The sequence below is a fragment of the Lampris incognitus genome, chromosome 2 (assembly GCF_029633865.1).
Source record: "Lampris incognitus isolate fLamInc1 chromosome 2, fLamInc1.hap2, whole genome shotgun sequence".
NCBI classification, from domain to species: Eukaryota; Metazoa; Chordata; class Actinopteri; order Lampriformes; family Lampridae; genus Lampris; species Lampris incognitus.
In genome coordinates, this window is record NC_079212.1 from 53210230 (window position 1) to 53224038 (window position 13809).

The 13809-nt window shown below is 42.4% G+C and overlaps 1 protein-coding gene across 1 annotated transcript in view; it reads left to right on the forward strand.

Moving 5' to 3' along the window:
• mtor (mechanistic target of rapamycin kinase) overlaps positions 1 to 13809 on the forward strand; it is a 400677-nt gene that overhangs the window by 350503 nt on the left and 36365 nt on the right. Inside the window, exons 42-46 of the mRNA XM_056274929.1 lie at positions 3840 to 3938; positions 4376 to 4498; positions 6642 to 6824; positions 7294 to 7428; positions 13272 to 13446. Of these exons, the coding sequence (XP_056130904.1) occupies positions 3840 to 3938; positions 4376 to 4498; positions 6642 to 6824; positions 7294 to 7428; positions 13272 to 13446 (715 nt within the window). The remainder of the gene's footprint in view (positions 1 to 3839; positions 3939 to 4375; positions 4499 to 6641; positions 6825 to 7293; positions 7429 to 13271; positions 13447 to 13809) is intronic.

The following is a 13809-nucleotide window of genomic DNA, read 5'->3' on the forward strand; positions in this document are numbered from 1 at the left end:
ACCTTGTATCTGATAATGTTCACGGTTCAAATCATCCCATTAAGAGGAAGGAGATACTGAGCCAACTGAAGAAAGTACAATGTTCAATTGCTTTAATACAAGAAAAACATTTGGTTGAGGGGGAATGTAAAAAAACTGAAAAGGGAGTGGGCACATCAAGTATTTCATGCTTCATATGGCAAGAAAAGGGGCGTGGCTATATTAATGAATAAATCTCTACCATTCTCTGCAGAGAAAGTGATAAAAGATAACATGGGAAGATTATGTAATAGTTGTTGGCTCCATAGGAGATATGACTATCTCTGTATTAAATATCTATGCCCCAAATGGGGAGAAAGAGACATTCTTTAAAAATATAGCCAACATAATTACCAGATATGGAAAGGGGGGGATTTCAGTACGGTACAGAATGGCAAATTAGACAGGTTACCACCAGAACAGGGACCAAGCACAAAAAAATCCAGAATATTAAATAATGTTATTAAAGAGTTGGGCCTTACTGATCCAGGGAGATATAATAACCCTAGAGAGAAGGATTTTACTTTTTACTCAAATCCACATGGAAGTTATTCAAGGATGGACTTTGTGTGTGTGTGTCACAACAACATATACACAAAGTCTTGAACTGTGGCATAGAGACCATAACTAAGAGTGATCACGCCCCGATCACACTAACTGTAGACATGGGTAAAGAATCTTTTTTTTAAATACTGGAGACTCAATGTGTCAATCCTATCAGATGAGAGGGTGGTAATGGAACTAAAACAAAATTTAAAGGAATATTTTCAAATAAATGATAATGGCAAGGTATCACCATTGATCTTGTGGGAGGGGGGAAAAGCAGTTATAAGAGGGAAAATAATGGAAATAATATCCCGGTTGAGAAAAACTCGGCTAGAGCAACAGAGTGTTTGTAAAATCAGAAAACTGGAATTAAAACATAAAAGAACATTAGACAACTCCACACTCCTTGAACTTGGAAGAAGAAAAAAAAACAGGCATCGATTATATGAACTTCTAACATATAAAGCAGTATGAGCTCTTATGTTTTACAAATCAAAGTTATTATGAGATGGGCAACAGGGCAAGCCGGTTATTAGCATTCCAACTTCAAAAAACCCAAACAAATAGGATAATCTCAAAAATAAGACATCCTAATTCCAAACAAATTATGGTTAAGCCAACAGAGATAGCAAAAGCTTTCGCAGAGTGTTATAAAAATCTGTATAATGATTCAGTCTAATTTCATAGACGGCAAAACACAGACATTCCGTAAAAGATTACCTTTATCATCCTTACCGGCAGAAGAGGCGTCTGAAATGATAGAACCAATTTTGTCACAGGAAATATCTGATATTATAAAAACTCTTAAAAATAACAAATCCCCTGGTACGGATGGGTTCCCGGGAGACTTTTATAATTTTTTTGCAGAAGAGATCACACCAGTATTATCTAAAGTCTTTAACTATGCTCTATCATTAGGTGACCCACCAAAAACTTGGTCAGAAGCCATCATCTCGGTTTTACATAAAGAGGGCAAAGATCCAACCTCATGTGAGGGATACAGACCTGTTAGCTTGCTCTGTAGTGACTTAAAAATATTAACAAATGTATTGGCACAGAGAACGCAGCGATGCATAACCAAATTAATCAAACCAGATCAAACAGGTTTTATTCCTGGCAGATAGGGTGCTAACAATGTTAGGGGAACATTCAATCTTATAACATGTACAAAAAATAGTCCCCTGCCTACCATGATGCTCAGCTTAGATGCACAAAAGGCATTTGACCAGGTAAAATGGAGCTTCCTATACCATACATTGGCAGTCTTTGGGTTTCATCAACTTTCATAAACTAGGTAAAAATGGTGTATAAAAACCCAAAATCACGAATCAGAGTTAATGGTTGCTGCTCAGATTTTTTTCTACCTCAAAAGAGGAGTCAGACAAGGAGATTGCCTGAGTCCGTTATTATTCACGGCAATCCAAAGGAATTGAATCGAGTGCAACTGGACTTGGTATATATCCGTGAAGATGTTTCGCCTCTCATCCAAGAGGCTTCTTCAGGATGAGAGGCGAAACGTCTTCACGGTTATATACCAAGTCCAGTTGCACTCGATTCAATTCCTTTGGATATCCATGACCTGGATGAATGAGAACATTCACAGACATATTCACGGCAAGTATTGAACCGTTAGCGGAGTCAGTAAGACAAAATGAAGACATAAAGGGAATGGGGGGGGGGTAAAACACAAAGTCTGTATTCGTAGATGACATATTAACATTTATAAGGGAATCATCCTCATCTATACCAGCCCTGTTGAACAACCTGGATGAATATGGAGAAATATCGGGGTATTTGAAATGAAGCCAAATCAGTAGCTATGATGCTCTCAGGTGAATGTCCAGTAGAACTAAAGGGAAGGGTTCATTTTAAATGGACTAATAGAGGGTTTAGATACCTGGGTATTTTTATTACTCCTACCACATCACAGCTATTTGAAGTAAACTATGGGAAACTGATGACTGAGATAAAGAAGGATTTGGCTAGATGGGAGATTTTACCTCTTGACTCTGATGGGAAGAATATCAACAGTAAGAATGAACATATTACCAAGATTGTTGTTTTTGTTCCAGTCATTTCCTATTGTGATTCTGCGGAAAATATTACCGAAATACTTACAACATATCAACGTTAACACACGGGGAGATAGCTTACTTGATCATTGCTATTCTCCTTTCCGCAATGCCCCTCCTCCGCCCACCGTTTGGCAAATCGGATCACTCCTGTATCCTGCTCCTGTCTGCCTATAAGGCAGAAGTTGGAGCAAGCAGCACCCACCGTGAGGACGATACATTGCTGGTCTGACCAATTGGATGCCGTATTATAGGACTGTTTTGATCGAGTGGACTGGGACATGTTCTGTGATTCGTTGGATGGCAGCAAGTACACAGAAGCAGTTATTGGATTCATCCGGAAGAACACTGAGGAGCTAGTGCCCAATAAAACAGTCCGGGTGTATCCAAACCAGAAACCATGGATAAAAAGTTCCATTCGGTCTGCTCTTGCAGCCCGAGACACCGCCTTCGCCACGGGAGTTGAAGCGGAGAAGAAGAAAGCCTTCTATGATCTCCGGAAAGCGATCGAAGCAGCCAAACAAGAATACAGCAGAAAAATTGAGGAACAACTAAGTGCTAATGGCCCACGTAGCATGTGGCAGGGATTACACATAATATCGGACTTCAAAGGGAGACCCAGCATGTGTTATAATATTAAAGTACTACAATATTACAGTAAGTGTTCTAATATTACAATACTACAATATTACAGTAAGTGTTATAATACATCAGCTGCTGGCTGGAAATAAAACAGTCAGGACTCTGATGGACAGTAGAATCATGAAGCATGTGATTACCTTATAATGGAGTGTTTTTGTTGTGATGACTGAAAGACAAAAAGTGTAAAATGCTTTCATGTGTAGGTGTCCCACATGTTCAGTATGGGTGAGATTCGGTGTGTCCCTGGCCTGAAGTTCTCCCTGCTACAGTTGTACTGTTCATTGAACACAGTAGAAGACCATGGGTATATACAACCCAGGTGTTCATTTGAGTCACACTGTAAATTTGAAGTAGGGTGGTCGTGAAAAAAAAATGCCATCCTCCAATAAATTAGACAAAATATTAAGACTTACAATCACATATGTAAAATCTATCTGTGACTCACTCAGCTTTCCAGAATGTAGACGCAGTATTTTAAGTTTCCCGTACAATCAGAATACCAGCGTGTTATTAATTAATCACTTTGATGAGATCTTCATCCTCACTGTCTCTCTGTTACAGGTGATACCTCAACTCATAGCTCGCATTGACACCCCCCGGGCTCTGGTGGGGCGCCTCATCCACCAGCTCTTAACTGACATTGGACGCTATCATCCCCAAGTAACGAATCTGTCCTTTTACACATGATCTACTCTAGGTTTACCATAAACTACATGACAGCACATGATCTAGACTTCAGGTTCACCATAAACCACATGACAACACATGATCTCGACTTCAGGTTCACCATAAACCACATGACAACACATGATCTAGACTTTAGGTTCACCATAAACTACATGACAGCACATGATCTAGACTTTAGGTTCACCATAAACTACATGACAGCACATAATCTAGACTTTAGGTTCACCATAAACTACATGACAGCACATGATTTAGACTTTAGGTTCACCATAAACTACATGACAGCACATGATCTAGACTTTAGGTTCACCATAACCTACGTATGTGACAGCAACACTGCAGGTGTGGTTGTGCAACGCAGTACAACATCACATGAGTGGTTGTTTGGTTGTTATCTGTCTTCCTGTAAGGCTTTGATCTATCCATTAACTGTGGCCTCCAAGTCCACCACCACCGCCCGCCACAATGCTGCCAACAAGATCCTGAAGAACATGTGTGAGCACTGTAACACCTTGGTCCAGCAGGCCATCATGGTATGAAGATTTAAAACTCCTGTTGGGATTAATTAAGTTTGATGCAGTGTATAATATTTGGGCTTTCATAATGCATTATGTCTGGTAAATATTGGCAGGGGTTGCTGATATGTACTATTTACTCGCTGTAAATGACTGGTGGCTTTCAGAAACATGGGCTCCAAGCTGGCTGAGTTATTTTTGCTGTTGGACATCAAGCCTCTCAAAACACTTGGCCAGCACTTGCAGTGTTTGGGAAACTATGCAGCAATTACAGCAAACAGTACCCATTAAGGGCATTCAAACAGTACCCATGAAAAGCATTCAAACAGTACCCATGAAGGGCATTCAAACAGTACCCATGAAGAACATTCAAATAGTACCCATGAAGAGCATTCAAACAGTACCCATGAAGAGCATTCAAACAGTACCCATGAAGAGCATTCAAACAGTACCCATGAAGGGCATTCAAACAGTACCCATGAAGAGCATTCAAACAGTACCCATGAAGAGCATTCAAACAGTACCCATGAAGGGCATTCAAACAGTACCCGTGAAGAGCATTCAAACAGTACCCATGAAGAGCATTCAAACAGTACCCATGAAGGGCATTCAAACAGTACCCATGAAGGGCATTCAAACAGTACCCATGAAGGGCATTCAAACACTACCCATGCAGGGCATTCAAACAGTACCCATGAAGAGCATTCAAACAGTACCCATGAAGAGCATTCACACAATACCCATGAAGAGCATTCAGACAGTACCCATGAAGGGCATTCAAACATTCCCCATGAAGATTATTCAAACAGTACCCATGAAAAGCATTCAGACAGTACCCATGAAAAGCATTCAAACAGTACCCATGAAAAGCATTCAAACAGTACCCATGAAAGGCATTCAAACATTCCCCATGAAAGGCATTCATACAGTACCCATGAAGAACATTCAAACGGTACCCATGAAGGGCATTCAACAGTACCCATGAAAAGCATTCAACCAGTACCCATTAAGGGCATTCAAACAGTACCCATGAAAAGCATTCAAACAGTACCCATGAAGAACATTCAAACAGTACCCATAAAGAGCATTCAGACAGTACCCATGAAAAGCATTCAGACAGTACCCATGAAAAGCATTCAAACAGTACTCATGAAAAGCATTCAGACAGTACCCATGAAGGGCATTCAAACAGTACCCATGAAGATTATTCAAACAGTACCCATGAAAAGCATTCAAACAGTATGCATGAAGAGCATTCAAATGGTACCCATGAAAGGCATTCAAACAGTACCCACGAAGGGCATTCAAACAGTACCCTTGAAGGGCATTCAAACAGTACCCATGAAGAGCATTCAAACAGTACCCATGAAGGGCATTCAAACAGTACCCATGAAGAGCATTCAAACAGTACCCATGAAGGGCATTCAAACAGTACCCATGAAGGGCATTAAAATAGTACCCATGAAGGGCATTCAAACAGTACCCATGAAGGGCATTCAAACAGTACCCATGAAGAGCATTCAAACAGTACCCATGAAGGGCATTCAAACAGTACCCATGAAGGGCATTCAAACAGTACCCATGAAGAGAACTCAGAAATGACAGGTGTTGGCTGACGTGTATTTTAGCTACCTTTCTGTTTAAATGTGTTTATCTTGCTTTGGTTTATTGCTGTCATTCACACCGCTGAACCATTGACATCAGTCCGCAATTGGAAACACACAGAGTACATGCAGGCATAAAGCTAAAAAAAAGTACTTTTATGATGCGGTTACAGCAAAATTATTGCTGCCAACTTAACTGAGTGTATCACACCACTTAGAGTGAAGGATTGCTCTTTACTGATCTGCATGGCCATTTTTCACGTGTCTTTTAAGAGGCTGAACAAATGTTGTGATTTCCCTCTGCCATATTCTAAAATTCATTTTTTTTAGATAATTGTAAGATTGCATTCTTAAGATAATTTAAGGTGTTTTTTTCTCTAAGATTGCATTTTAAAAAAATCCTTGCCTGAGTACAGGTACTCTGTTTTGCAAACTAGCTTATGTTTCAAGCATTGTAATTCTCATTTTAATCATCAGAATATGCATTGTGACAATAGAAAGTCCCAGGACAGTGGGCTGTGTCAGGACAAAATACATCTCCCCTGTCTCCCATCCAGGTGAGTGAGGAGCTCATCAGAGTGGCCATTCTCTGGCATGAGATGTGGCATGAAGGCCTGGAGGAGGCCTCTCGCCTTTACTTTGGTGAGCGCAACGTCAAGGGCATGTTTGCTGTGCTGGAGCCTCTTCATGCCATGATGGAAAGGGGACCACAGACCCTCAAAGAGACCTCCTTCAACCAGGTCTGTCCAGCTAGGTTTGGGTTGAAGTAAGCTTTTAGTGTTACTGTAATCATGACTGGATTCTTCACACTAAATTGAAGGATTATGTATGTGTTTATATCTCTGCCTATTTAAAGTTGGGAAAAACAGGCGTCTGGGTAGCGTAGTGGTCTATTCCATTGCCTACCAACACGGGGATTTCAGGTTCGAATCTCCGTGTTAGCTCCGGCTTGGTCGGGCGTCCCTACAGAGACAATTGGCTGTGTCTGCGGGTGGGAAGCTGGATGTGGGTATGTGTCCTGGTCGCTGCACGAGCGCCTCCTCTGGTCGGTCGAGACGCCTGTTCAGGGGGGAGGGGTCGCTGGGAGGAATAGCATGATCCTCCCACGTACTACGTCCCCCTGGCGAAACTCCTCACTACCAGGTGAAAAGAAGTGGCTGTGACTCCACATGTTGATGTTGAGGTTTTTGTTTGTTTGTTTGTGTTAAGGCATATGGACGGGATCTGATGGAGGCTCAGGATTGGTGCAGGAAGTACATGCGTTCTGGAAATGTTAAAGACCTGACCCAGGCCTGGGACTTATATTATCACGTTTTTAGACGTATCTCCAAACAATTGCCCCAGGTAAGGGACTTAATGCAGCCACCACACTGACACTATACTATGCATCCTCGCAAAACCAATACACAATTGTATTAGCTATGCATATAAAAGACGTTGTTGTGAACAAGGGAAGTACTTTGTGATAAAGTACTTACCGAAGAATAAGCAGATATCACCGCATGTGGAACTGGACTCATTAAACTAATGTAAATCAAAGAAATGTGCTGACAAGCAGTCAGACCGGGTAATGAGGTAACGTCTTCTCTACTAGCTGAACAGCCTGCTGGGACAACTGTACAGACACCATGCTACCAGTTCAGACACCAGTGTTTCACCTTCCCTTCCAGTCTCATCACTTCTGACATCTGCCTTTCATTTAAAGAGAGGCTGACGTGCCCTTTCTGAACACATTTTTTAACATTGGGAGTTTGAATCATAACCGAAAATAGGTGTGGTTTTAAGAATTCAAAGCTATTGGCTACTGCCTTCCTGGGTGGGTGGGGCTCGGTACCGCTCGTCACTTGTTATTTACAAAAAATGTCAGAGAGCGAGAGGGAGATCCTCTGCAAGGATTACAGTTTCGAGGAGGAGGATTCGGTGATACAAATAACTGTTAGATAGCTAGATGACAGATATTTAGATAGATAGATAGATAGATAGATAGATAGATAGATAGATAGATAGATAGATAGATAGATAGATAGATAGATAGATAGATAGATAGATAGATAGATAGATAGATAGATAGATAGATAGATAGATAGATAGATAGATAGATAGATAGATAGCAATACATTGCAGCAAGATCGATAATAAAGTCTCAGCAAAATAGCACAAACTCGAGCCAAGTAGCTAGCAGGAGGGGGTGAAAGAACGGCTTCTCCATGGTTTTATAGCATCTCGCTACGGACACACCCTATATGCAAACTGAGTGGTGTCTATGTATCCACTGGCACAATTTGTCATTGGACACCATCTACAGTCAATCACAGATCTCTCAAGTGGCCGCAGACGCGCTGTTTTGGCCACTGAATTTCCCTGTGGTCACATTCCAACTCGGAACGTAGCCTATCAATAGGAATTTTCAGATTTTGATGTCAGTATCACTTTAAAGATGGGTCCGCGGTGGTGTAGCGGTCTAAGCATTGGCTTTGTGTCAATACAGTTGCCCACTGGGGACCGGGGTTCACACCCCGGTCTCATCAGATCCGACTATGGCCGGACTCGATGAAGCAGCAATAATTGGCGACGCTGTCTTCGGGAGGGGGGCGGAGTCAGCTTGTGTTCGTCACATGAGTGCGTCTCTGGGTGTGTGGGGAAAAAGCAGTAGTTCAGCCTGGATTCACCTCGTCACGAAGGTGGGGAGGCGTCTCCTTCGAGACTGCAGGCCGGAGAGATGCAGTTGGCGAACGCATATAGTACGAGGGTGGTGTTTGAACTTAAAAAAAATAGGGTTCGATTGGCCATTAAATTGGGAGAAAAAAGGGAAAATCAGAAATAAATTTAGAAATAAAAATATCACTTTAAAGGTTTATGTTTCTCAAACCCCAATAGGCAGAGTTGATTTATATCAGTGACGTGAGGTAGCCAAGAGGTGGAAAGTTAGCATGATGGATATGCTGAGTGGATGGGAGTTAGCATGATGGACATGGTGAGTGGATGGGAGTTAGCGTGAAGGTGTTGTTATGCCCGGGTTAACCTAGCCATACTAACACTGTCACTGCCGGGGCTGTGCCAACAGTAGGCCAAACTGAATGGAAAGTAAAAAGACATGGTTATTGAACCAAGAGAAGCCCTGTTCATTTGTCTTCAGGTAAAGCAAATAAACTACGTGTCGAGCGACAATACACTGTAGAAAAACTCGCAGGTGAAATAATTTTCTTTCAGTACGATAAATCTTTTTTTTTTTTTCCTTTGGTCTCATAAAGTATTAAGGCTGCTATTAGGTCTTGTCCAGTGATTATTTACAGTGTCTCAATTCGGATGCTTTTATATGACCCACAACACCAAATGAGCCCACCAGCATGAAGATTAGATAGATAAGATGCTATATAATGATTGGATGCTATATGATGATGCTGCAGGCTTGTCCCCAGACTGGATTCCCTGCAAAATTTGACACAATTTACAGCATACAGATGGGACCCATAGCAGTAAGGTGTGGGGAAATCTTTTCCTGGGTAGGCAGTGACCTATCAATGTGGCATTTATGTCTAAGTTCAATTAATACAGCAGCCCAAGCTCATATTACGCATGGATAGATGAAATATAGTCTACATTATGTAGGCTCTAAATCAACATATAGGCCTACTGAAGCCACTGCACAATCAAATCTAATCAGTGGATACATCTAGCTTAAAACATGTTCACACATTGTAGACTTGTACAACGCAACCAACACCTTTGTGTCAGAACATGGTGAGAGAGAGAGAACGCTTGATGTCAGTGCACCGCTAAGTAGAAAAAGCTAATTCACTCCTATAAAATGTGCAAAAGCACACTGATAACCGATAATCACACACAATTTAGTGGAAGCTAGGTTAAGAGGAGAGGTGATGATCATCGAGCAGCAGTATGGTTTCATGCCACAAAAGAGCACCACAGATGTGATGTTTGCTTTGAGAATGTTGATGGAGACGTATAGAGAAGGTCAGAAGGAGTTGCATTGTGTCTTTGTGGATTTAGAGAAAGCATACGACAGGGTGCCAAGAGAGGGGGTGTGGTATTGTATGAGGAAGTCAGGAGTTGCAGAGAAGTATGTAGGAGTGGTGCAGGATACGTATGAGGGCAGTGTGACAGTGGTGAGGTGTGTGGTTGGAATGACAGATGGGTTCAAGGTGGAGGTGGGATTACATCAAGGATCGGCTCTGAGCCCTTTCTTGTTTGCAATGGTGATGGACAGACAGGTTGACGGACGAGATCAGGCAGGAGTCTCCGTGGACTATGATGTTTGCGGATGACATTGTGATCTGTAATAAGAGTAGGGTGCAGGTTGAGGAGAGCCTGGAGAGGTGGAGGTATGCACTGGAGAAGGAGAATGAAAGTCAGTAGGAGCAAGACAGAATACATATGCGTGAGGGAGAGGGAGGACAGTGGAATGGTAAGGATGCAAGGAGTAGAGGTGAAGAAGGTATATGAGTTTAAATACTTGGGGTCAACTGTCCAAAGTATTGAGGAGTGCAGAAGCTGGAGGTGGCAGAGTTGAAGATGCTAAGATTTTCATTGGGAGTGATGAAGAAGGACAGGATTAGGAACGAGTATGTTAGAGGGACAGCTCAGGTTGGACGGTTTGGAGACAAAGCAAGAGAGGCAAGATTGAGATGGTTTGGACATGTGTGGAGGAGAGATGCTGGGTATATTGGGAGAAGGATGCTGAATATGGAGCTGCCAGGGAAGAGGGAAAGAGGAATGCCAAATAGAGCCTGCTCTGTGTTCAACTGTGGTGCATATCTGAAGCACCGCATCACTATGTTGTCCAAGCTGACATCAGCTGTGGGGTTTAGACAGGGGATAAAGACCACAGCGTTAAATTATACCACGTTATAGTCAGTTTCACTGTGGGGATTATAACCACTGTTGGGCGAAAAACACTTATATGCAAAGCAGCTATTTTTTCATGAAGTGAACAAATAAATCATTATTATGTCACTACTTCAAAGCCAATGATTACATTTTCACAGGTGTTGTAAAACACTTTTCATTTGTCCAGGAACACTGAGGGCTTCACAAGCCTTAACAGGGGTACATGTACATTTGGTTTATGTAATGAAAAGAGCGTCGCCTAATTTGCAGATATGTGGTTTTCGCCCGACCGCTGTATATTTTTGAGTATGCAGTATAATAATAATAATATATTGTTATTAATATTATTAACATAATATTAATATTATTATATTATTAATAGTATGCAGTAATAATAATAGTAATAATGACTGCTGGGATAGGCTCCAGCATCCCGCGACCCCGATTGGGATAAGAAGCTTGGATAATGGATGGATGGATGGATGGGTGGGATAAGCAGCTTGGATGATGGATGGATGGATGGATGGATGGATGGATGGATGGATGGATGGATGGATGGATGGATGGATGGATGGAAGGATGGATGGATGGATGGGTGGATGGGTGGGTGGGATATGCAGGTTGGACGATGGATGGATGGATAATCATTTTATTTAAAGGCACCATTCATGACACTCAAGGTCACCTTACATCAAATACAATAAAACAAAGCAGTAAAAAACATTAGGGCAATCAACAATAAAACACACAGTAAGCAACAGAGCATACATCAGCAGGAGAAAAAAAAAAGATGAGTTTGGTGCCGTTAAACTGAATACGCTAGTTTAATAAAGTGGGTTTTAAAAGCAGTTTTGAGTCCTGTAATGGAGTCCAGTAAGCGCAGGACTCCACAGTCTACACCCATCTACACAGTCTGCACCATCTACACCCATCTACACGGTCTACACCATGGGTGACATTTGGGTCCCAAAATTGGGGGGCAAAGGTTTTTTTTAATCACATAATTGTATCATGTAAAAGTACAACTAGTGTGCAATAAACAAAACATGCGGTTTCAATGTCAAATTTGTATCCAAAGGAGTTGAATCAAGTGCAACTGGACTTGGTATATATCCGTGAAGACGTTTCGCCTCTCATCCAAGAGGCTTCCTCAGTTCGTGCCTGTCTGACTAGACCAAGCTAGTCTGACTGGCTGGTGATGAGACCCAGAATTTATCCTCTAGGAGTCGTTATCGGGGCTATTTGATATGCGTGGCTCTTTGTGATCCGATGTTTACCAACGCCCATCGCTTACAGAGCCATAGATATGCATGGCTCTTTTGTGTACCGATGTTATGGCCGCGCCCGTCGTTATCGGAGCTATTGATAACATGGTTCGCTTCAGATCGTTACATTGCCCCCAGTGGCTCGTAGGTGTAGTTACAGCAAATAATATTTGTATATCTTTAAATTACGTTATGTGATATATTATTTTAATTATTCTTTGTGAGTTGGGGGGGGCAAATGCCCCCCCTTGCCCCCCCCATAATGTCGCCCATGGTCTACACCATCTACAGGCCAGTGGCCGCTCTTTCAATGATGAAGATGTTCACATCGTTGATATGGAGGAACGCAGGTTCGAACGGGGAGTCAAAGAGCCCATCTATGTGAAGAGGGAACGACCATCCCTGAACCGGGGGGGGGGGGTGCTAAGAGTACATCTGTCACCATCTTACAATGCTGTGATTGCAACTAATCCCCAACCCTCTGTGAATAGTACACATGGCCACTGCAACTCTAGTTAATGGTCACAGTAATTTGCATACGAAAGTGGTCGGTTTGGGTCGTTATGCAGTTTTAGTGTTTATAAGGGTGGGCACACCTGCAGTCACTGTATTGTTTATAAGGGTGGGGACACCTGCAGTCACTATATTGTTTATAAAGGTGGGGAAACCTGCAGTCACTGTATTGTTTGTAAGGGTGGGGACACCTGCAGTCAGTTGAGATGAAGAAGTCATTTAGATAATGATGAAACATTTCTCCTACTAAACGTTGTGTCCAGATGAACTGATTCAAGATCCAGTAATGAACCTACCCTCCAGTTCTTCAGAAATATCACTGGCGCCATGTCTCCCTTTGACCCTCGAGACTTTAAAAGTCCAGACAATATTGTTGGGCAGCTCAGGTCCTCCACCTGCATGCATGAAGAAAGATTCCTTCCAGTGACTTTTGATCAATATAAGTGGTTGATCACTGTAACCGTGATCACTGTGAGCAGTTTGCACTGTATTAAAGTCACAACTGATCATCTGTTTCTCTAATTTTAATTATCCTAAACCCTCTTTTTCCCCACCACAATGCAGCTCACTTCACTGGAGCTGCAGTACGTGTCTCCTAAACTGTTGATGTGCAGGGACCTGGAGCTGGCTGTACCTGGTACTTATGACCCCAACCAGCCCATCATCCGCATCCAGTCCATTGCCCCGTCTCTTCAGGTCATCACCTCCAAGCAACGCCCACGCAAACTAACCATCATGGGTAAAATGAAAAAGTCTGATCATGCAAATAGATGGAAATTGGAGAAAGCCAGTTGAGAGGGGAATTAGGGGCAAGTGTGAACTTAATTTTTCATCCATCCATTCCATCCACTATCCAAGCTGCTTATCCCAATTGGGGATATCAACACGGGGGCCGGCGATTCGAATCCCCGTGTGACCGCTGGCTTGGTCGAGCGTCTCTACAGACACAATTGGCTGTGTCTGCGGGTGGGAAGCCGGATGTGAAGAGTAGGGTAATTGGGGGACTCCCACAGTCCAAAGACATGTAGTTCAGGTGAATCGGCCATACTAAATTGTCGCTAGGTGTGAATATGTGTGTGTGTGTGTGGGCCCTGTGATGGTC